At 37.0% G+C, this 25,881-nt stretch overlaps 1 protein-coding gene across 4 annotated transcripts in view; it reads right to left on the bottom strand.

The window, feature by feature from the left end:
* Positions 1 to 25,881, bottom strand: part of NEK11 (NIMA related kinase 11) — a 91,225-nt gene that overhangs the window by 52,003 nt on the left and 13,341 nt on the right. For 3 of the 4 annotated variants that reach the window (XM_082044413.1, XM_082044411.1, XM_082044412.1), the window contains 4 exons: positions 17,825 to 17,990; positions 12,896 to 13,014; positions 6,896 to 6,960; positions 6,271 to 6,397 (listed from right to left, as the gene is read on the bottom strand). In XM_082044413.1, the coding sequence (XP_081900539.1) occupies positions 6,271 to 6,397; positions 6,896 to 6,960; positions 12,896 to 13,014; positions 17,825 to 17,990 (477 nt within the window). Of the gene's footprint in view, positions 1 to 6,270; positions 6,398 to 6,895; positions 6,961 to 12,895; positions 13,015 to 17,824; positions 17,991 to 25,379; positions 25,447 to 25,881 lie in introns of all 4 variants that reach the window. The other variant, XM_082044414.1, reaches the window with a different exon arrangement.

Raw genomic sequence — 25,881 nt, forward strand, 5'->3', positions numbered from 1 at the left:
CAGTAAACAGTAATACACAGATTACTATCTACATGATGTATGTTCAAACTCTGAAACAAGATAATTCCTACATGAGAAAATACTTTACAAGAACAAAAAAGTCCCCTGCACACATGGCCTCTGAAAGCATCAAACAAAAATGGAAATCTGCCGGGGGGAAGAAAAAAGGAAGGAAAATCCCAGCCTGACAGACTGTACTATGACTGCTTTTTGCAGAATCAATCTGTTTTGGAGGCTGCTTGATTCTGGCAGCTAGAAATTGCTTAATGAGCCATTAGGAGCACAGGATTTGCCACATCAGGGAAGCCCATTTATTCATCTAGTTTAGTACTCTGACTACACCTGAGGCTTTGGAGGAAGACAAAAAGAACACCCAGGGCATTCTGCTGCAACCGGAGACATGAACAGGCTACCCAGGGAAAACCCCATCTGTCCTATGAAAGAAAAAAAATGAAGGAAAAAAAGAAAAGAAAAACGAGGGAAAATAATGTGTTTTTTTACTGCAGGATATTATTTGAAATGAAATAAATACCTTCTGAGCTAAGAAATGCTGCCCTGGGTCCCAAAGCAAGGCTATTTCTTCCCAAGGACAGCTCCTGAGCTGCGATTGCCCAAGGGAGTTAGCGCCAAGCTTTTGCCTCAAGACTGCGTTTCTCAGTTGTGTTTCTACAGTCCTGGTCTAAGCATCTTGTAAGGAGCATATTCAGCAAGCGAAAATTGCTCCCTGATTCCCATAAAGCAATCTGCACATGACCCATCCATATAATTTAACTACTTTTATAATCACAGCTTGTTGAACTGCCAGTGTTAGAAAATTATAAAATGGTTGTTAAGCTACCCAGCCAGAGCATTAGGTTTGATGGCTCCCTGTGTTTGTGAATAGGTTTGACAAAGGTTCTAAACAGCACTTCATTTCAGCAAAACTGATGTATGACCATTTCACATTGAAGCCACTTAGGCTCAATTATAATATAAAAGGGAGCATCTGGACAGGCTTCAGTCTGTTCTCTGGGATATTGACTGACAAACCTCTAACTTCTCCTCAGGAAGAAACACCGTGAGGTTTGCGTTGCTGACTGCGTTGCCATCCTTTTGACATCTTCTGATCTTTTGTAGAACTTTCCAAACTATGTTATAGCTCTTCGAAGGTTTTAAGATTCAAGTCTGCTTTTAAATTAAACTCCAAAAGCCAGATAATCTAAATGCAGATAGCTTCATGACTTGCATCTCTCAGTCTGATCATACCAGAAGGTCTTAAGGATTTGCTGACTCCAAAGTCTATGAGGAATACATACATGGGTACACATAACATCATAACTCTCTCAGCCACTGTTTTTCAGGTCTTCACTGCTTTTACTGCTATTTTTGGCAACTATTCTACATAAAATTTGGCAGTAAAAAAAATAAAACATTTTTGGATTGTTAAAAGAGAAATACAAATTGGGGGAAAAGTACAGACAAGCAATCACAATTAAAATGACAATCCCAAGATCTATGGTGTAGGGAGCCAAATTTACCCAAATCCTACAGACAAACCATCTGTCAAAATCTGACAATACTTGACAGAAGACAGAGTACAATGGATTTAAAAGTTACTGTGACATTGCTGTGTCTCTGGAAGACAAAAAGAAAATTATACCTCCCTTGTAAATAATTTGCTAAGTCTCTACGTGAAAAAACATTTGTTTTTCAACTAAAATATTTCTGTTATGTCAGCCTCTGAGATAATTTATAACACAAATTTATGCACAAATCCTTTGAAAAGTTCCGGATTTAATTTGCCTTCTATGCTTATAGCTTTGAAAAGAGAGAAAGGTTATTGCTGATAACTGTTTTTATACACTTTACGTCATCCACTCAGAAACAAAATACAATACAGTTCCAGTAGCCACTGCACAGACATGTGCTCAATATTTGTACCCAAGGACCTTTCTTGATCCTTGGCAGATTCCCAGCCAGTACAGATTTCAGAGTCTCACCTGAGAAACCCCAAGATCTCACAGTTAGGAAACCTGCAAAAAACTGCAGGTGAAATATAGGGTAACTACTAGTGGCAAGCAAATCTTGTTAATGTTATTCAGGGGCTGAATACCTACTTCCCAGTATGAAGAAAACAGGATCTAAACTGGTTGAGAACCCTTGTGTGAAGGGAAAACGAGTTTTCTGGGACAAAACAGAACTCTGAGGAAGATACAACAGTACACTTCAGCTTTAGGACCACTTTAGGACCACTGCAGGAGTTATCATTAACCTATTTGGTAAGTCTGGGCTTTCTAGGTTGCATGAAGATAATGGAAGTACAAAGGTGCCCCTGTTTGGAAAACCTCAGATAAAAATCCAATGTTCACCTAGTGCATTAGTGAGTAGTCATGACTGCCCTAAATGCACTAAGTACCTGTTTTTAGTTTACTCCTCCCTGGAAAGAAATGTTTTCATTTTGTTTGGACAGTTCTGGGAGGTGGGGGATGCCAATTGTTCTCAGCCTAATGTCATGAACACCAAGTCTGTTTGGGCTGGAGTGATGATTTTTAGGCACTGCATGGAATGGAATGAAATAAAAGCTGATTAAAATTGTTACTTGGTTGGTAGAGTTTCATGTAATCCTCATGGATCTATAATTGCTTTCTTAATAACATTGCTGATGGGTCTCCATCTGTGATTTGTTGGTGCTGGGAGATGTGTTCTGCCATGATTCTTCAATAGTCTTAGTTGGATGACATTGACACAAAACTGGGCAGATTCTGACCCACTATTTGCTACCAAAAAGATATTTTAAAAAACACCCTTCCAAATAACAAAATAAAAACCACATAAGCCAAAGGATCTAATATATATACCCAGCACATGTGGTTTAACACAGGGAATGAGTCACACCTGCTCTGTCCCTATAAGCACAGAGAGGGTCAGACATTTTCCAGGGAAAGAGGCATGTCTCTGGAACATGAACTGGTTAAACAAGAAGTCTGGTGGCTTTGTCAGCCACAGGGGTTTGAGGAAACTGTTGCCTGGAAGGGTTTGAGAACAACCCAGCTGCTCCTCCTGGACATCAGAGGTTCAGACCGAGGTCTCTGCTCTGATTCAGACCAGAAGCACAAACTCTGGTCCCTCACACCACCAGGGACCATCTTAGCCACAGGCTACTGGCTATTTCATACAGCTCCCTCTGTGTCCTGGTTTCTATAAATTACAAAATAGGCACTGCCCCAGAGAAACAGACTGAAACCATGTCCCACCATGTGACTTCACCTTTCCTGACCATAAGAAATGCCCTAAAATGACACGTAGACTCTTCATTTTGCTCGACACATGAATGTGGTGCCACAGCACCGGCGGCACAGGAATGCCAGTCCCACCACGCTGTGCGTAAGGCCAGGAAGGGTCACCAGGACCCCCGCACCCACGTGCCTCTGGGTCACACTGTGCTCGTGTAAAAGTGAGGCCCAAGCGCCAAACGTGTGTGTGCGCACACGTCACCTGCTGATCCTCCACCCGCCCTGGCCTCTCCAACCACTCACTGTCTCGGCTCGGCTGCCGGCGCTGCCCTGACTGCTCCGTCTGCCGCCCGACAGGGGAAGCACCGACGGGCAGAGGGGCTGGGGAACTCCTGAGCTGAGACCAGCTCCCCAGGGAAGCTCCTCGCCTGGAAAGGAGGAAACCCCAGACTGCATCATCTGCAAAGGCTTTGCCTTACTGCCGGGTCAGTCCAGGCTCAGCATTGGGAGGGAAAACATGAGTGGCAATTTTGCCCCCTATGAATTATTATTTGGTATAAAACATGGAATAGCAAAGAACTCCAGCCCTGACACTTTAACTGAGGACAAATTTAAATGCTGCAGCTTCTCTGAACCTAATTGCAGAACTTCTTCCCTATGTAAAAACTGTAAAACATGAAGCTTTTTACATCCATTGACCTCGGGCTATAAAGGACAATGCTTCTTGTACCAGCTGCTGCACTGTGGATATTCAAGCCAGTTTTGAAAAGCCAGTTGCACAACGTTTCAGTGAACCTGAAAAGCACAATGTCTCTTTAGAGTACATCATTACTGCAGTGAAAATTAAGGTCTTTCAAATGAACAATGATTAAATGGACTGAACAGTGAGAGGACCATGATAACAGCAATAATTGCCTTTTCTAGAAGATACTTTACATTTTCTTACATTTAACACTTGTAATTCTGAATTTTTGTGTATAATATTTTGAGTCCTACTAGGGATCAGAAGGACAGGCCTGAAAAGAGAACATCACTTCAGGTGAGCATGAAAGACTTGGGCAACTTCTTCATGAGCAACTGAATTTCCTGCAAAGCAGCACAAGTATTTCATCTCACCTGGAGCCTCCAGAGTGGGCTCCCCTGGGTCTCATCTTTTAGCCCCCATTAAATGGGGCAAATGAAAAAAAAAAAAAATCAAACAGAATCATTATTAAAAGATTAAATGAAGAGATTAAATGACCCAAGTATCAATCAAATGAATGAGTCATGGTAGTCGACAAGTCCTGATCAAAAGAGAGTTTCATGGCTCAGAAAGACAAGGGTTTTGTGGGCTGGAGGTCTAGTGAGTCAGGGCACACCTGCTCTTTAGTGCCCCTACAACGAGGGCCAACAAGCTCCACCTTCAGATGAGTGCTCTGGGTACTGCTTTGGAAACGTTACAAAATGCATAAAGTATAGCAGAAATCTAATAGCTAGTGATTTGTTGGAGGGGCATGGGGGGAAGCTTTTTTTTCTGCTATTTTGTAAATTTTGAAAGGGTGGTCAAAATATCATCTATAAAGATGGTGGACCAAAGTGGACCAAACTCTGCTTTCATTTACTCTGTACAACGTTAATGACTTACATGGATTAACACTTGTAACCACGAATAGAACTTAAACGCGTATTTTACATTGCATTTCAATTGCAATAAAAGAAATTATTCTTTAGAGTAAAAGAGCACTAAAGGCTGTTATTCCTGTCTGTTCACTTGTTTTGACATATTTTGAAATCTTCTCTCCGTATACTTTTATTGACTATATGTATTAACTGATATTTGTTTTGATACAGATGAACAAGAGAGAATCTGACATCAAATCCATCTCAGTTCAGCTACACAGACCATGAGATGAGATTCCTGACACATCTGTTGACTGGATTGAACATGCTAACTCTGAAAAATGGTTGCTACCAGTTGAGAGTATAGATGACTGTTCTTAACTTTTATAATTATATCCTGCAGTCACAAATACATTTTGTAAAGGCAGAACTGATCAGGAGCTAGAGTAAATTATCAGATAAAGAAGCTACATTCCAGTAGTCAAATGTTTTAAGAAGGAAATTTTACAATTTGAAATATTAATAAAAAAGGAAGCTTCAGATACACACACCTACAGAAAAAAAAATCTCTCAAGAGAAGCAGCAAAGCCCATTTTACACAAAAGTACTATGACAGAATTAAAAAACACAATAGTTTTTACTATCATCTTAAAACACAACGAGATGTTTTAGGACACACATATAAACAAGGCAGATATTTTCCCCATTCAAAAAATCTTTCTTCATCTTAGCTTGCAAGAGTACCTGCACACCTAATCCTTTCCCAATGTCTTTCACCAGATTTCAGCTTCTCAACTTGATTCTCTAATCAGCATCTAGAAGTCTTCATCTCAAGAACTGGTGCCATCCACGTGCCAAACTGACACTTTTCTTTCTACTTTTGAGCCTTTTCTAAAACAGGGTGTCTTTTTGCTTCTGTCCTAACACTCCAGTTATTTTCATTTTCAGCTCCCCTCCCAAGTACCTTCTTCCTTTTCACACTCTCCAATATTTTTCTATTCAGCTCCTAAGAAGGTCCTTCTTCTGCTTCCCTCTCAGCCAGGAATCACTATTTCCTTGACCACTTGGAAGTTTCACAGAAAGTTTCATCTTTGCATTCATTGTTTTCAATATGAAAAAGAAGAAGATTTCTCCCTTCCTAGCAAAACTTGATCTACAATCACCCTGTGTCATGGCAGAGGCTGGACCTGAACCTTACTCTCCTTTGAAGTCCGAGATAACCCAGAATAACAGTAAACTACATGCTTCTTAACACAAAGAGAAAACATTCAATTTGCAACATATGACACAAATGTCCCTGAATAGCTTTACTGGAGTAGTGTGAGCATCCTACTGACAGAGCCGTTTAAAAAAAATAAAATAAAGTAATTTCTAAATAGAGTCAAATATCTAAACATTCTAAACAGAGGCCTAGAAAATAAATGCCTAATACAACCGAAATAGCATGCTTACTACTCACCAAATGTCAGATTTTGTGTTATATCCCTGGTGCTTCAGTGCCTCTGGACTCATGTAGTATGGTGTCCCAGTAAATGTAGTTGCTAGATCACACGAACCCATCAAAAGACAAGAAACTCCAAAGTCCCCTAAAAGTAGGAAGTAGAATCTCTTTATAAAATATATAAATCTATGTTTATTAATATAAACTCTTTGTGTTTATTGTTAGGCACAATAAAATGACTGTACGTCAAAAAATTGCCAAAATTTTAAAATATGGGGGAAAAAAATCTACAATTCTTCATAATAGAACCTCAAGAATATTATAGAACAATAGAATGATACAGGTTTAAAGAGGACTCACAAGGTCACCTAATTCAAACCCCTGGCTCAAAGCAAGGCCAACTTTAAAGTTACAGAAGGCTGCTCAGATCCAGGCCCAGTCAAGCCTGAAACACCCTCAAAGCTGAAGATGTCATTGCTTCTCAAGGCCCCTATTCCTGTGTTTGACTGTCAAATAAATGTTTGACCACAAAACAAAATGCTATATCAGACATGACTTTATTTAAATCTCCTTATTGAAAAAAATATCAGTTAGACAGTCCTATCATACTAAAATATATCTTTTAAAACTATGGAAATCTCACCAATTTTCAGAAGATTATTTTTCAAAAATATATTCTTGGCTTTCAAATCTCTGTGAAGTATTCGCCTAGAATATAAAAGGAAATTCAACCTCATCCACCTTGAAGCATTCACAGTCACGCATCAAGTACCTCAAGTATTTTTCTTCATTCCTTGTTAGGAACACCAGCCCAGCACCACTACAGTCTAACCCTGCAAGTGACAATGCACAGATGGTGGCATTAAGGAGCTTCATGTAAAGACAGAGACACATTCACAGACACCCACATGCAGCCAGGGTAATAAAAATGCACACAGGGATCCCAGCTTGAGAACACAGATACGGGCTTAACATGAGCTGCAGAGGAAGAGAGAAAGGCAAGTCTTCCTAGCCAACTCTTCTTAAAAGCATTAAATCTTATTTTCTGCCAGGAGAATGAGTTGTCTCAGGATAGAACAAGGGATGAGAAAAACAGCAATAAGAGATTCTCAAAGCTCATGGAACTTGCCTTCAGAGAAAATGTATTACTTGAAAGACAAATATGTACATAGACTAGGCTAGGAGTTCAAATTCTTAAAGTAATGGTGTGGGAGATAAAAGAACTTTACAGAGATCAAAAGGAAAAGAACAACTAGCTTTTACAGATTTATTTTTCCATCAAAGACTGAAAAAACATCATCAGCAACACACCATGTGGGGACAAACAGCATCTACTCAGTTCCTTGAAATCTTAATGTGGTAGTAATTCTCCAGACCCTTAGGAAAATAAAATATCTCTATGGTATACAAAACACGTTCTCAATTATTTCTTGTTAATAATCCTTCCAAAAGTGTTCCCTACAACCTCATATAAACAAGAACTCATCCACTTTTAAATAGCTTGATAACACACAGTTATCAGCTCCGCTCAGGAGGAGGTTAGAATAGCATTTGGTACATACTGGCTGTAGAAACTGTATTTGCTAATAAAAAGACCGTAGACATTCAGCCATTTAGAACAGGTAAAGAAAGCATCTGGTGCTTTAAGATTCTTGAGATGTGGGCAGGAAAAACAAATATAGTAACAGATTTTAATTTTTCTTGAGCAATCCTCAAGTATTATGTCCAATTTTATTGAATTATTAAAGTCTTATGCATTGAGATACTGAAATGATTTCCAAAATAGTTTCCATATTAAGACTAGAAAATATGCATTCCACAGCACAAATAAGCAATTTAGTTTGTAACTCATTTGAAAATAATTTTTGCAAGAAGACAAAATATCATTAAATTCAATATACTGAGTTCACAAATGAGAAAAATGCGAAAAATAACTACTAGAAGACATTGTAGTATGCACATACACTGAGCATGAAAAGGAAACTTTACTATTTTTATTGGACATTAAAAAGTTCTTTATGCTTCTTATGGGAATCTTTGCAGTTTTGCCCTGAAAGTAATACTTGTAGAGAAAGGTTTGCACATCGGGAAAAATGAAAGCCTGCCTCCACTGATGTTTATAAATAATTTGTTCTCTGTCAATTTTTTTGAGCAATACATGTACACTCATCATACATTACATTGGTAAGGAATTTAAGCTAAGGTGATATTTATTATTATTTCATAAGCATATATATTGACATAGTTTTATATAAACTCCTGTTAATTTAGATTCATAAAGTCTTTCCTTACCATTCATCACACGGAGCCTTTGAAAGAACTTCACTTCACCGAGTTAGATTTTTCTTGCATATTGTTGTTGAGTGTTGGGGGGTTTTAACCTTTTTGTTATTATTACTATTATTGTTATTATTATTATTATTACTACTTTGTAGAAATACAACCACAGAATCTTTGAACCTAAAAGTTTCCTGTATGTCTGTGATTTGAATAACAAGTATCTTGATACATAAAAACTATCCATAAATCTTTCAGTAACATATTATTTGAAAAGGACATTAAAAGAAGACATTCGGATTACATTAGTTTGAATTAGAATATAATGCTTGCAACATATATTGATGAAAATGTTATGCAAATTATTTGCATTACCAATAATTATAAGATGCTTTTATATACTAATATGCCTAAGAAATAATTGGGATGATTCTTCAGAACTTCCCATGATGATGTCTCTCAATGCAAGCCACCTTATTTTTGCCAGGATGTGTCAGAAGATAAACAAGTTAAAAGCTGAAACCTTGACTACTTTAATTGTAGTAAGACATAAATATTGAGAATGCACTGTAAATACAGTTTAAGAAAGACTGTGACTTTTTGTTGTAACAAGAGACTGACCTATAAAAGTAACATGAATTAACTGGACTCCAGTAAAACTTAGTATAACTTGAGAGTTAGTGAAGTGGTTATTGATATTTTGCGTAGAAATTAATACTTAGGGACTGTTTCAAATTTGGTCAATAAATACACCCATGCCTATGTTCTATAGACTACCTGCTTGCTGTCTCATAGCCAGGAAAAAGCAGCACAAAGCACTGAGCAGAGGGCAGCCTCCTTAAATAAAGCTTCCTCTGCGAGACACCAGCAAGTGAAGCTGATTTAAGACAAAGCCGTTTATTGCTATGAAATGTTCAGTAATTAATTTCTCTTTCCTCTATCTGAAGAGAAATACAAAGTTCTGGTTAAATTTGAACCCTGTACTAGCAAAGACAGATAAAGTACTTGAGCAAAGCCTGCTGTCTTGTAGAGTGAAAGCAACAGATTTTTTTGCATAGGCTGTAACCTTATAAAAATCTCTGTGTTGGCATATTGTTCATAAAGATTAGCAAAGTGATGGATAACATAATGGTCAGCTTTCTTCAAATTGAGGTTAAATGAATCAATGGCCTCATTGCCTGATTGCTTGGGAATCAATTTTGTGCACTGATATGTAATGGGCTACAAATGTGCCAGAGATACTAGATGATGGTTTCATGCTGCCCCATCTAGACAAAACCACTGAACTATTATACGTTGCTGCTCCTTTACTTCCCTCTCTGGTTATATCAATGACAGATGAGGAATGAACCCATTTAATCCTAGATAATTTAGCTTTCAAGTTTAAAATTAAAAAAATACTTTCAATTATGCAAAATAGCCAGTAGATTGCATAATGACCATAATATATTCATGCCCCCTTTGGGATTTATGAAGCATAAGTAAAAGACAGGAATGTCTTATCTGTATAACCTTTATTATCACAGGAAAATAAAAACAATCTCGAGCGGTGAAGAAGTCCGAGTTTAAAATAAGTTTCCAGCATAAGACTTTTCAAAAATTGCAGAAGTTCAAGGAAAGCTGTGCAAGAAGGACAAGAAAGTGAATAGTCTATGTCTAAAACCATAAATAAGAATTTTTGCTGCTTTGGAATAAAAACTCCCATCCACAGCAAGTGGATGTTGTAAGGAATGGCATGAGGAAGTCCAGCTCACAGGTAATAAACACTTCAAGCTTCTAATTCTAGGGCAAAGTTTTATTTGCATTAGAACATAGTTCAAACATATATTACAGCTTTTTTCCATATCAGTAGAGAAGAGATTGTGTGTGACTTCTCTATACATAAACAGAGGGCTGTTATTATGTTTCAATAATTCAAATTAATTTCTCTAAGTAGTATTAAATTCTTTTAAGCCTAACCTTTTCCATTTAATCTATTGTTTGGCTACAAACTAGTAAGATAAAGATTATATTTTCTAATGTGCATATAGTTAAATAACACATAATACAATAGAGGAAATGCAAACAAAAATAAAATTGTCAAGTCATTTGTATGTGTCAGGAGAAGTGCTATTAAATAGCTACGATTCGAAGAGAGAAAATGAAATGCTGTTTGTAAAATCAAATTGCTGCTTTCTGGAGAATTAAACTACTTTTCAGGAAACCCAGTAATTTAATAAACATATTTACCAAATAAAGTTTATTGATAAGGTTTTTTTAAAGATTTATTTGAGAACAAGTAGGAGATGAGAAAAAAATATAGAGAAGAATAGACAAAAAGGACATATGGGAAAACAAGAGATAAAAGAGGCATGAGGAACTACAGAAAATGAAAGACAAAAAGAATAATTTATACAATAAAACAGAACAGTTCAGTTGGAAGGGACCTACAATGATCATCTAGTCCATCTGCAGTGTTATTATTCTGCATTAGTCTGCATCCTCTAAACATGTACATTAAAGAAAAGATTCCACCAAAAGTGGACTTTCCAGATTACCAAAACTTTTAGTGATAAATTGTTAAATTGGAGTTTGAGAAGGGAAAAAAAACCCAACCCACATGTTGGTCAGGATTTTAAATTTAATTTGCCCCTGTCCCTTCCACCTGAGGTAAATGCTGAAGGGCACAGCATCCCAAGAGAGCTGCCTTCATTGGACACCCATCACTGCAGTTTGTGGGGGTGGCTCATCAGGTACCAGCCCTGGATAAATTTGCATTTTGCTTTTGAATCCTGGCCAGCAATTCACTCTGCTCTTCTTCTGCTACAGTCTGACACCATAGGTGCAAAAACTCATTAGGCATCTACCAGCTTAGGTCAAAGGTATCCCATGTACTTCAGCTCGACTCAGAAATGGTTGGTCTTAGTGACTATACCTACTGCTCTGTTGCAACTCAAGTTCAGATGACCAAATTTGGCTCAAGCCCTGCTGTGAAAAATATCTGAAACAGCTACAGCAATTTGGTGTTTTCACCTTCAACCAGTGCATAATAATCTTGTTTTCCAAGTACTCACGCAGGATAGCAGACTATGGATTCTAGTTTACATTCAATTTGAAAAGAACTGAATTCTCATCTTCAGTTTCCGGGTGCAACCTACTTTTCAAATGTAAACATCTTCTCCCTTCCAGCTGTATTAATAATTTAGGCCATTATTTTAGGCATATTAGCTCATTTGCCCAAAACATGCAGGTGGTTACAGACAAGCATTCCTAGCCTCTGCTCAGCCAGTCCTTGCAGCAATGACATTCTTATTGCTAAAAGTTCAATAGGAGTAATAGTTCAAATAGGTCAGTTTGGCAGGATGAAAAATCTTGAACTTTTGCACTACAACACTCTTTAGAAAGGATTCTCTGTCTTATTCATTAATGTGACATTTCAGAGCTGTCAATAGGCAAAAGCAACAGGGAGGAGATAGGAGAGGAGAAGCTGCTGAAAGGCAGGTTCATTTTGACTGGCTCACTGTTCCTGAAAAGCTGCTGGGAAAAGAACCTGGTCTTCCCATTTGCTCAGCTGTTCTTCAGCAATCAGTGCAGAATGCAGCGTGTTTGGCCATTGGCTCCCAAATCAGCACAGCACTAAGTCCTCAAACCATGTTAAATAGTCCCACCTACTTTAAAGGTGACAACGCTGGATGATGTGGAAAAGGGACCAGACAAGGCTTGTGCACAAGTCTGGTAGACTGGCAACGAGGGAACTGTTTAAAACTTGAGTCAGCCTGCCTAAGTGACATTACAGGCAAGAAATACACCCATAGAGATGACCAGGTAGGTATTCACCTGTATCTGCCCCTGCTCAAATCAAGTGTGATCTCCACACATCACTGTCAGGATGACCTGCAGCAATTTTACAGGTTAATCTTTGATGTCCTCTTGAAAGTAATGTCTGTTTTCAAATAATGTATGGATGTAACTTCACTGATTTTAGTGGGAGTACATCAAGCATATATATCGGATTCTTCACATTAAATACCTTCAAGAGAGCCTGTTGACTCCCCTTGAAAAAGCTCACTTTGTTTTAACCCTTTAATCCATTTTATTCTAACAATTGAACTGTTTTTGCTGTGCGAAATTTTTCACTTGGCTCTTCAAAAAAGTGTATCTAATGCAGAAAAACATATGCCACTGTATTGCTAAAAGATATAATACATGATGTTTTTGCAGGATAGATAATTAATTACACTTTAGGTATATGATGTATACTACAGCAGATTGGTGAACAGGACTTTATACCAGTACAAGACAATCCATACAGTTTCATTTCTGCTTGAATATCTGCAACTATTCACTCGCCTCCCAAGCTAAATGCTCTCATATTAAATTACTGTACCTTTCATGCATATAATCGACTCCGAGTAACAACTGTATAAACCAGTCTAGTATTTGTCTTTGGGTGAATATCCTCCCAGATTCTTTGTATTCTTGAATTTTTAAGTCTAGATCGCCACCCTGAAAAATATCACAACATATTTGTACATTTAAAGTAAGTTTTTAAATATGTTCTCCTTCATCAAAATACAGGACTCCACTTTCTTAGACTTTCGGGCTCCCTACCACATACCCTATAAATTTAACACTTACACGTGAATTCTGAACTCTGCCACCATCAAAAGCATAGGCAACAGAGGATCACAATGGGATCGAGGATCAAAATTAGATCAAGCAGTATGGCTGCACAGGGCAAGTAGGTCAGTTTTCTCTTAGTGTTACATACTATCATCAAAGTTTTCAACTGTTCTCATTTCACGTCACCCAGTGTCAGATCTGTGCATCCAAGCTGATCACCTCAACCTTACTTTATAGTGAACACAGAAGAACAGGCACCTGTACAGTGTGATTATCCTCACGTCTAGCTGTCTACCTTAGGAAGGGATGGATTATGTTGTAGAAATGCTGTTTCTTTGCAAAGGTTTATGATGATGGCCTGCAGTGACTGCCATCTAAATCAAGTAAAATGAATCTGCCTCGACTGGTTCAAGTAAGTTCAAAAATTTGGGAACAGCACTTCCACTTAAGTGAAGCATTGCACTGTCAAGGGACACACTCATTTATTATGCTGAAATAATCATGTCAGCATCCAAGAAACCATACTGTTCTCTTAAGAATTGAAATACAGCCTCTTTAATTATACTTTGCCGCTCTTCCAAACTCACCTTTGCCAGAAACAAAGCAGAATTAAAGCTTCAAGAAATCTGTAGCATGTGTTATTGTAAATACTTCATTAAAACTACAGTTGATCTTGAACACTAGAAATGGAGCAATATGACACACAGTAGGCAGTGAAAAAGAAAAAAAGAAAAAACAAACAACAGAAAGTATATACTGAAAAAGACAAATTGAGAACTGTAACTCAGACATTTGGAAAAATCAGTTGAACCATAGCACGATGAAAGAGGTTTTTGAGGAGACACGTGAAAACCGTTCATTTTGCTAGAAAATAGACAGATGGTTGTCAGCTGGTTGTTTATCCGGTTTATAAAAGAATAATAAAATAATGGATTTTGTCTACAAGAATGCATATTAGTGGCCAGTACTGTGTTGAGAGAAAAGGGACTGTGAGTCTCATTGTACTCTAGTGACTAATTACCTTACATTAGAACAGCTTATCCTCCATAAATCACTACTTTTACATTATCCATTCTGCATAAAATCAGAAGTTTTATATGCCATATACAAGAAAATAGTTCAACCTGTACAAGTGTACCTGTACCACCATTTCTGATCATCAATCCTTCCCTTCTTTGCACAGCTGGCCCTCAACATTTTATGACCTCCTCAGCAATTCTTGTTTTTCAGTTCCAAACACGACAATGCTACAAAATACGGAAGTTCTGTCCTGGCAGATCCATATATTTCTGTCCTGTACTCCAACATGAATTTACAGTAATTTCTACGGTCCTTGAGGTTCCAAGTTAAAACATTCAAGAGTGAGAGTGTTAAAAAAAAAAGAAGAAAATATGTTTTGTCATATATCAAAACAGTGTTCCCTGACAATGCCCTGCAATATCTTAATTGAAATGTCTGAATCATCCCATTCACTAGGGAAGGGAATATGGCTTCAGCTTTCCATCTGCCTCCCCACTGTAGCCCAGAGAGAAGCTCTTCTGGGAACTCAGAGCTCTCAGCAGCTGCTTCCCCTTTGCAACTCCAAATGTTCAACAGCTTCCCTGTGGTTGTCTGCAGCAGAGCAGAGGAAGGAAAGAAAAAGCGTTGCTGGATACTCTGCTGCACAGCAACCAGATGGGCTGTGTCTGAGCCTACTCATGCACCTTGAAAATAATGACTCACCTATTCCAGACAGCTGCCCCAGACCATCCAGAGCCAACTGTAGCAACAGCCCAAGTCTCACGGGCTGCTCAAACAGGTATCAGCTGGCTACAGGCCTCAAGGGACTACATACTATCCAGGTGAGGGCACATGAAGTGCAGCAGGCTCTAATCACCATTTTTCCCTGTCCCAATATGTCCCCTCTCACAATCACACATTGCCATAAAATGTGCAAAGAAGTGTAGGACCTACAGAGTTAGGGTAGTGAATACTCTCTTAAGTTGGGGGACATTTCCTTCAGAAGGTCTAAAGAGAACAAAAGCAGTTGGATAAAGTACTACATGTGCCCTCAAGTAACTGTACAGCTTTTTACCTTCAAGCAGAGAAGACTGTTCTTAATGTCCTACAATTAATTTAACCTTGATTTTGTGTCTAAAAAAGGAAAACAAAAACACATCATAAAAGATTTGCTGAAATACTGCTGCCACGAAATTCTGAAGAAATTTGTTAACCCAATTTTGCATTTTGGAAGGTCAGTGTAATGAAGTTCCTAAGGAATTTAACAAATTAAGTACATACAGAGTTCCGAAGCTGCAGTTTTTATTTAAATGTCAAGAGTATCAAATATACCAGTAACTTACTTAAAACAGCTTAGCATCTAGAGCTGATCTTGTGAACGGGCACTGATTGCGTTAGTTGTTCCTTTTGCTCAGATATCCTTAGCGTATGTATACTCACATCACAGCTGAGACCACAGTGAAGAGACAGAAAGAATTGTCTGAGGGAAAGTACAACTACTTCTGGTTTATGATCTATTAAAACAATGCATTTTTTAAAGTAACTACTTTGTGAAAACTGTATTTTATTGAAGTCTAATTTATGTTACAAAATAAAATCCAAGGTTCACAAAGGCAATTTTGTTTGAAATCTGATTTATCTGACAATGTTTATATTTCCCACAAGATTTTGATTCAGCAAAGCTGCCAAAGAAGCTCAACAAGAAGATCAAAACAGAACACATATACTTCTTTTCTATAATTTTGAGTTAATGAAGTTATAATTAAAGATGTTGAGCTAAGCAACGGACACCAATGTTCTCTTCTGTTCACAGGACAGGTATAGCACGGAGCAGCTGCATTGGAGGCTCGCTCTGTGCTACTCATGCAAGAATGAACAAAGTACTGTGGCTAATGAATAAGTCACAGTACTTTGGAGAAAACAGAATAAGGCTCAGAGGGTAGTTCTGTTTCCATGCCAACTTAATGTTTATTCTTTGTTTTGATTCTGCCCATGAGTGCCAATTACTGCCAATCTGGTAATTATTCTATGCATGAGAAACTGAATGTTCCAAACAAGGATCAGGTAGCAATACATTTTTCTCCGTCTCAATTTATGTGCAATTTAAACAGGCATCTTCTAGGTAAAAAGATCCCACCACATAAAAGGGCAAGTTATAGATAAGAAAATACAAAAGTATGCCTTCTATACATACTTCTACTAAAATAGAGAAGAAACCTTATAGCACTATGCAAAACCTTGCTTTGTACTTTTCTTGTCTGAACATTCATAATTGCTTAAATGCAATGATTCTATGTAGTGTGTCCATTTGCAAAAAGTCAGAATCACATCCTAGTGGACCCACTGTCATTCTGACCTGACCTAGAAGACTCAAAACTGAAAAGATTCAGCTGCATAGCCAAATGTCACGGAGGCACCCCGAGGTTAGTTTAAGGGGCAACAGGGTCCAAAACAACTTTGTTCCTACAGGTTTAGCTGATCTAGTGTTGGGCCACTTTCTACCACTGGTAGAGAGAAAAATGAATCTTGTGCACAGGAATATCTGGGCAGTTAGAGTAATTCTTCAGTCCTGAGCTCTGGGTTTCCACAGAGAGTCAGCAATACCTCATTTCCAACAAGCCCCAGCTGTTGGACATTCAAGGAATAATGCAAAGAACTTCTACATGGGTGCTAGAATAATATGTGAACAAATATTCAGATTGCATAACAGAATTGAGCATTTCAGATTTAATTTTTTAAAATCCCAGCAATAAATAGGCATTTAACTGTCATCAAAGAAAGGTTCCAAGGAAGCAATGAATGGCAGGAATACTACTTCTTTAATTATTCACAGCAAAGCTGAATGCTTGAAGAAATGCTATTAGTTAAGACAAGTCTGATTGGTGGACAGGTAACCCAGTAGTCCAGGGTCATTAGCTTCCAAAGCATTTCAAATGTCTAGCAGAGCACAGCTGAAAAGTCTGTTTCACAGTTTCATGAGAAGATCACTGTATGTATAACTGATTATATTTTTAAAAGCAGCACATCTATTTTTAATACAAAGTAGGCACTTGTTTTATATAAACTCTTCAAAAGCTGGCTGAAATATGTATAAATTCTTATTTTAAAGCCTCAAGACAGATTCCAGCAATATGTTTTTAAACCAAATGCTGAAGTAAAAAACCCTGGTAACTACTGTAGTATATCCTGCTTTAATATCTGTCCTATCCTCTACACTCTAATCTTTGACTCACACTGTTCTCCACTTCATAAAGCCAATGCTCCTACCCAACTCATCATCCATATGATCAGGCTTAAGCTTCTTGCAATCAGCTCCAAATCAAAAGAGACTTTTCCCTTCCTCATTTACATTAGATTTCATGCTATGCCCCTGTACTCCCAGTTTCATCCTCTCTTACATAGGCGGTAAAACCTTTCTGAGTAATACTATTCTTGTAACAGTGACTATAGTGAATTAAATGAACTTGTATTTAAAAATTAATTTTCTCTGGTTTGTCTGTGAGCTAGGAGTATCATGTGAGCAGGTAATATTGCTTGTTTTAAATATGCTTAACAAGTAGCAGGCGATGCAAGTAAGAAATAAGAGAAAAATTCAAACTAAAACATTAAAGAAAACTGGGCTAAGGTTTTTTTAAGACCATATTTCAACGCATGCATTCTGTCAAGTTTCTTCAAAGTAATCTGCAAGTCTCACCTCACAGTATTCAGTGATAATGCAGAAACTGTCTCGCTCCACAAAGCTTGCATAAAATTTGACAATGGCTGGATGATCTAATTTGGACAGTAACTGTGCTTCCATATTTGCTTCAACTGTTTCATTAGGCTTTAGGTCACCAACAGAGATTTCCTTTAGAACCTTTCTAGAGGAAAACAAAAAATCTTTATATTAGTAAAAATGGAAAAATAGAAAAGTTACATAATGCTTAAAAAGCATAATAATTTCTTTAAATGTAAATTAATAACATTAACCAAGTATTTGGCAACATGAAATGATGAGGCAAATATGGGTAAACAAAGAGAACACATTAAAATCCAAATAAATATGTTAGTTACCATAGCAATTAAGCAACATTTAAAAATACTATTTTGAAGTATTTTTCCCTACTAATTCCTTAGTGCACTGTTTTCTCCATGACATGTTTCCAGTGCTATGGATTACTGTATAACAGTAAACATAAATAAAAAACCCCAAATCTAAGTGATTTCAAACCCACTCAGAGCATATGCTCAAGATTCAGACATTAAATATGGAGTAGCAAGGAACTGTTTGGTTTTGCTTCTTCTGCTGAAGTCTGTCCATGGAAGCATGAGAAAAATCACACACAGTGTAATACCTCTCTGCCTGTTTTTCTGGGGATAAAATCAGGACACTGATTTTTTTCCTAAAGATCAGTCTGCCCTTCACCTGAACCCCTAAGTGGAAAGTGCAACTCTGGATTTGTGGCTGAAGCCTAATTCCACTGTTTCAAAGAACTCTAAATTGTTTCAGGAGGCCCTATATCTCCTAAGGCTAAATAATTAAAGAGATTTTTCACATTCCTGAACATTAACATGCAAATACATTACAGCAGAATTCGGGGTTCAGACTTAGCTCTACATGGTGCCTGGAGCTGGGGAACTTACTGTCAACTTGTCCTGGAAAAAACCCTTAACGCAAAGCACTATGAGGAAAGATACTTCGCTGGGATCTTCCTGATGAAATGTTTAAAAAAGGAACACATCACACAGAGGCATGCCATTTCCAGCTACTTTACCAGCTGCTGAAGAATGGATCATTGGTCTATATCTGAAAGAGTCGTTTGAGGCTGTTAGAGAATATCATGGTATTTTACTGAAACAGTGATGAATTCCCAATAATTTTTGAATACACGGAGCGTAAGTTCCACACTGAAGCGATATCTTCACAGGGCTTCTAGTAATTTCCCATTCAATACTGCATGGTTCTAAAGTCACGGTTGTTAAACATGACAGCAATAAAAGCATAGTAATTCACCTGATCTAAGGAATAAAAGCTGTATTTCTGCATAAGAAAATTTCTTCCTAAATCTCAGCCAACAGTTTCTGACTAACAATGCATGACTTTTTACATAAACTTGCCTAATCCCCATCTGGCAGTGTGATGAAAAAACATGCCATTTGATTTGTCTGCATCTCTACAGACAAGTTTTGTACTCTGAAGACAGGTAATGCTTGCTGCAATCTTCTCATCTTCAGTTGACATAGGGACATTATTCCTTCCTTCGTACAGATCATACCACAGAACTGACAAACAGAATAAACACCACTTATTACAAGTTTCTTGTATACCCAAGACAGCAATAGAAGCCTGATGTGTTGATGCGTAGGGATAGGTTGTCATCTTAGACACTCAGTGATTTTGATGCTGTCATCAGCTGTCAGACAACAAGACAGGTGTTTTTCTTATTTGAATTCATTCCCAGAAGAGCAAATCAGGAAAATGTATTTCGTAAATAAGGTATCAGTTTTCTGCAACACAATGCTAATTCATATCCAGAACTGGAAGCCATTTGCATCTAGAAAGAAAACTTTTGTGGTGTAATTGACAGGAGGCATATCTGCATGCCACTGGTATATGTTTGTACTGTTTCTGTATGTAGATAAGGTCTGATTTCACTGAGTTCCAAGATGACAACCTGACTTCATATTTTCTGCAAAGCTTTTGGTATCTACTTTAGTAAATGTACTTAAAAATACCAATTTAAAAAACCCTTCATTGATTAAATATTGACAAAGAAGTTATGGCAGGGTCTCAGATGTCTCACAGAGAAAATGAAGAATAGCTTGACTTCTAAAGTGTCTTTTTCTTATAACTTTAGAAGAAAAACAATGAAGCTAAAGGTCTTCATTCAGAATTTCATCTATGTAAATCAACTATACTTCTCAATACATAAAGAACTTACAGAATGCTTAAATTCACTCTACACCATTTCAGTATTTACAGAAGTAACTTATACCCTAACGGGCAGCTAAAATGGGCACTTTCTGTGATTTAGAGGACTCCTAATATAACTCAAATTTGGCATCCCTGGTGATGTCAAATAGGCCAATAGACCCATAAGTTAACCAAAAAAAAAGGTTAGTAATCATAAGAAAACAACTAACTTTTCCTAGCTAAACAATCCTGACTGCACTTCCCCTCGACCAAGAGAATCCAGCTCTACACTTGGAAAGAGACAAAGTGTTTCTGTTTATATGATCCGACCTGCATTTTAAGGTTGGTACATAATAAAGAGTAAGTTATGAGTAGTCATAATTCAGGAATTGTACTTGTGCATCATCAGTCGAAAATCTGCAGGCATTGAACAGTTTAGAAACATAGAGTTAGGTAACAAGAAGTATTTTAAACAAACCTTTTGAAGCATGTGACATGAACATTTAGTACAGATATTGGGAATAATAGATTCTTCTGTTAAGATTTTGTCAAGACTCCATCTGGTGTATACAGGTCCATCTGAAAGTCAAGTTTTTTCACAAAACCTGCCCCTATATTTTCTGCCACTTGGACTCAAGTATTAGGCAGGATTTAAAAGGTCAAAAACTGTTTGCATGAACTAAGAAATCATAGATTTAGGTAGCGCATACAGAAAATCAGGCAACACCACTAAAATCTGGATGCCCTCCAAGTGCAATACTTAAAGCTATTCCTTTTGATATAATGCTAAAACATATGTACTCATTTCTTACTATAAATTCCACTTAATTTAGAACACCAACACATAAGCAGATCATAGAACCATTTAGGCTGGAAAAAACACTTAAGATCATTGAGTCCAACCACTAAGTACCATCAAGTACCACTGCCAAGTCCACCACTAAACCACGCCCCTAAAAATAAGATAAAATGTCAGTGAGCAACACAACTAGAAAACTGTTACAGAAGTGTTAGCAGGTATCCTAAATACAGGACAGAAGATTTTAACTGCGTGGAAAAAAAACCCTAGCCTTGCAATTTAATAGTGCAAAGACACCCTGAACTTGATCTTGAACTGACTACAACTGAGAGAGTCTTGTAGTGAATGCATTTGCATCTTAAGTGTAAAAAGCGCCTGCTGTCCCTATTTACATCCATCCTGCAGGAAGCTGGATCTGGTACAGGTAACACCATCCACCCCACAAGGGTGGGGAAAAAAAACCCCAAGAGACAAGCCCACTACCCACGCTGTGGAAAGCAGCTGCCCTCAGTGGGCTCACAGACCTTGCCCGGGAACATCTTCTGGTTTCCATCAGCAAAACCTCGCTGGCTTGCTTGGTCACGCTTTGACACGCAGCCAGGCCAGCACACCATGTCCAAAAGTGCAATAATGTGGAGCAAATGGGGATAAACAGAGCAAGACTCAAAACAAGAGAAAACAAGCACCAAGGTGGAATCCTCCAGGATATGAACACCCGGTGGGAATCCTTTTGTTGAGCTTTACTAGGGACTGACAATATGCCACAGGGGTGTTCATTTCAGTCTATTTGCACTGATCTAAAACTAAATGTTCTAAAACCCATCTGGTATTTGTTTACATTCATGACATACTTTATTATTATATAATTTGTTTTATTGGATTGGATGCAATTCTTAAAAGAAGACAGCCCTTCTCAAATCACACGCCGCTTATTGAGTAAACCACACAAGGAATTATTGACTAGGTACATTTGCTTGCTGATAATGAAGTAAAAGAAATGTAACTCTTTAAATGTCAGGAATAAATAGGTTTGATTACCACAGATAGGGTGTGCTCTAAGAACATATGATCAAAATTTGGAAGCTTTAATTAAAAAGAAACTTCATTTTACACAGGCAGTAGTTCAGCTAATTGCAGCCTGACATAAGCAAGGCCTGCTAGTAGGTAATCAGTGTGCAAATCTGGGAATTTATCATTCCACACAGTTTATATTTCCAAGCCATCCTGACTTCAATATGAAGAGTTGTGGCATAACCCCTAACTGCGTATTGTATTTCTATCCCCTCTGACCTTTGTAGCACTACCTCTTCACCCTGGTAACTCCTCATTATAAGGACCACTTGCAACTGTAAAAATGTATCACCTTGTCTGTGATTGGATCTGAAATTGGTCATAAAAATAAAATAAAAGGAGTGCCTGTCCAATTAATAATCTCTTAAGTTCTATTTATCGAACAGCAAACAGAGAAAGTATGACACGACAAACAGAGACCAAAAGGAAGAACAGGCAACAACCCTGATGCACAAGTCCGGTCTGCACAACAGCTGCCACCGTATTAAAACTGCTTGTTTGGGAAATTCTGTAAAAAGGACACCATCTGCATGCAGACAAGACAAAGTTACCCATCACTACTGCTTCTCACAGTCAGTGGCTTTGTAGACTATCACAGAGTTGATGAGATTTGCACATTACAGCTGGCAGCGTAGTTCAAAAATAATAATTTTAAATTTCTATTGATAGCTTCCACAACAAAAATATTACTGGAATCTAATTTTTAATATATAGTCTTGCCTGCCCCCAACCTTAACTGTCCTTCTGTACAGTTTACATCTGGATATTACAGATTCCCTTTGAATTGACTTTCTACTGTGTACACAAAGCATCCTCATGTAAAGTTACTTGCTCTGTCAAGCATTACAGTTCCCTTATGTTTCCTTTCAGACCTCTCATGTTTGCACATTTGCACATCTGGTTTTATTTGCAATTAAGATACTTTATTGATTTTATATGACACCCTGTTGCCTGGAATCTACTTCCCTCACCTAGGTTCTTCCTCTAGTTCTATTGTAATTTTCACCTTGTCCTTATCTGTCTACATACAGCTATCCTGTTACTAATAATCTTAACCAGATTTCTCTGCCTAGTGTCAGTGCCCAGCTTTCCTGCAGTTTACAGCTTAGTATCAAAAATTCAAATAATTATTCTTTACATTTTATCCATTATATTTGGAGCACCATGATCTGCATGCTCAGATAATTTAAAGACATTCATATAGCTGTTACAGAAAGAAGGAGCTGGTGAGACCATGAAATGAAAACAAGTCAGCATATACAAATCAGTCCTACCTAGAACAAGTACTTAGTTTTAGTCAATGAAAAAACCACTCACAGTAAATTAAGAGCACTTGATTTCTGTGGGAAAATCAAAGTTACACACTTCCAATGAAAAACAAATGATGAGTGCTGTTTGCTATTCCTACTTATATATATATACATTTATTTACTCATTAGCCAAACTTATTAGCCAAAGCATTTCAAACCTAAGGATTACTACACGACTTCTTAAATCAAATTGTGGGCTCCTTTTATCATTCCCATGGCTGTTACTAATTTACTACTCAAGCCATAAATCCATTTCAAACCTAAGAATTGCTGCACAATTCCTTAACTCAAATGCTGGGCTTCTTTTGTCAATCCCATGAATACTATTGACTTATTGGTAAAGCCATAACAATCAATGATTGGTTTTTACTGTCCTTCAAAATAGCCTATTCATGCTGTTCACGAACATTCATAAACATCAAGAACTAATCCCTGAGTTAAACACCAAGAATTCAATCACTATTTGAGCACTAGAATATCTATAGGTGGATTAAATATAATTTCACTTTCTGAATAAGCACTTTAAAGAATTTAACAGTGCTTAAATATCTTTGAGTGGTGATGAGATTTCGTAAATTTACAAGTGAAACGGATGATTCACATTTCATTTCCATCAGCAAGTCACAATTATAGCACTTATAAGCATTTTCAGAGATGTCTAATTTTCAAATTCTCTAACATGTTCACTAACACTGAACAGTTCAGCTCATGACGTAAAGAGTTTATGGTTATTTGAAAATTAATAGTTCCTAATTAGTATCCCAAAGAAATGAGAATATGTTTTCTGGACAAGATCATGAAAGTGAACACTGTTGAAATAAATTAGCTTCAAGCTTTTATCATTTTCTTCTGCACTGAGCAAAATCTCATATATACAAAGGGGCATACTTCAAATTAATTTGGGTGAACCATATGTGCCAACGTTGGAAAAAAATCAATAATTATAAAGCAAAGCAGAGTACTTGTGTAATCCTCCACAGAACGGAGCAAGCCATATTACTACTTCACAAAAGCAGACATTAACATTTATTTAGATATTCAAATGTATTTATTTTGAATAATTCTTTGTGACATTTTTGGGTGCCATCTACGCTGATTAAAAGTACAAAAAAAAAAAAAAAAGGACATTGATTAATAAAGGAAGAATTTTTCCTCTAAAGCCACATTTTTGAAACCTAATGTTTTTCCTTGACTGAAATAAAAAAATAAAATGTAATTACATGTATAGTCTATTAATATATTTCAGCTCTAAATCAAATACTAATAGACTCTGATTGGACTGAAGAAATTTGTGTTTACACAGGAAAACTATCAGAAATTAGTATAGAGTACAGACTAAATACCTGTGAATGTACCTTTTTCTTAGCTATACTTTATGTGTTGCATTATCACCATCTACTGTTCATTTATACTTTTTTCTACAGCTTAGTCTTGTTTAAGAATGTAATTAAATGTCATGCTGCCACTAACCTAAATGGAATTTGAGAGAGAAATCTGACAAGGACTAAATAATTTGTTTATTCTGTGATCTTTGAAGACTTAATTCCATCAAACAGCAAATCATCTAAACCAGGCATTTCTCCATTGCGATTTCATTACGCATACTTGATACATTTCACTGTTAACTGCTCTCTGCTAATTAATGTTCCCTTTCAGAAAAAGGAGATACCATTAGAGAATTGAAGCTTGGATGCGGCATTTTGTTTTCAAGCATTATAATATGATTAATCATCTTACAATTGCCATGTTAAACTTTTTCAACTTGCAGCCTCAGGTTACAGCATCTGCCAAAAAGAATTGCACTTGTATAGGAATGAGTTTAAATTTTGAGATCAATTTCAATTAGAAATTTTGAAGAAAGACCTTCTTCGTATCACCTGATCTATATGAATCCATTTACAGAAAACAATACAATTTTGTAGAACATGAAGTTGTGAGGGGAAACCAGACACACTAATAATCGCTATAAGAATGTATTCCATAGAAATTCAACTAAAATATTTCCTCATGTAGAATTTAATTTGTTCTTTCCCGAACGCAAATATATTTGTAAGCAAAATTATGTTCCTATCAACATCGCAAGGATATTTATGTCAATAGTATTGTCCCTCCAGGGGAACTAATTCCCAAAAGTAATTTAAATACTAATTGCTGCAACTTTAATGAGAAAACTCACTCTTCCCACATGTCTCTTTCCAGCAGGCATCTCCTTCAGTGTTTGCTTCTGATATGTATTGAATTATCTATGGTACCAAAAAAAAGGGGTAGAGGCAGGGGGAGAAATAGATTAAAGGATAGTTTATGGCTTTACAAAAGCATATTACTAAATAGTCTGCAATCAAAGGCAAAGGGTATCAAGCAATACTGAGGAAATTAATTGAGTATAACATCTATTAAATATTATAATACTTTCTAGCCCTCCTGAGTATGATACTGTGCTCTTAGAAATCAGTGAAACATGTGCAATTCAAAAATACAGCAACTACCCAGCAACACTGAGAAGTTATTTTAGAACACATGAAGGGCACACCATGCATGTAAGAGAAACAGTGAACTAGGAATTACATTTACTAATGCATTGTGTAAGCACAATTGAAAAAAAAAAAAAAAAGTAAAAAGAGAGAGAGAAGGAAAAATACACTGACTGTCCAGCAAATCAGAAAGTCCAGAATTCATTC

This window comes from Streptopelia decaocto (genome assembly GCF_964273445.1).
Source record: "Streptopelia decaocto genome assembly, chromosome: 2".
NCBI classification, from domain to species: Eukaryota; Metazoa; Chordata; class Aves; order Columbiformes; family Columbidae; genus Streptopelia; species Streptopelia decaocto.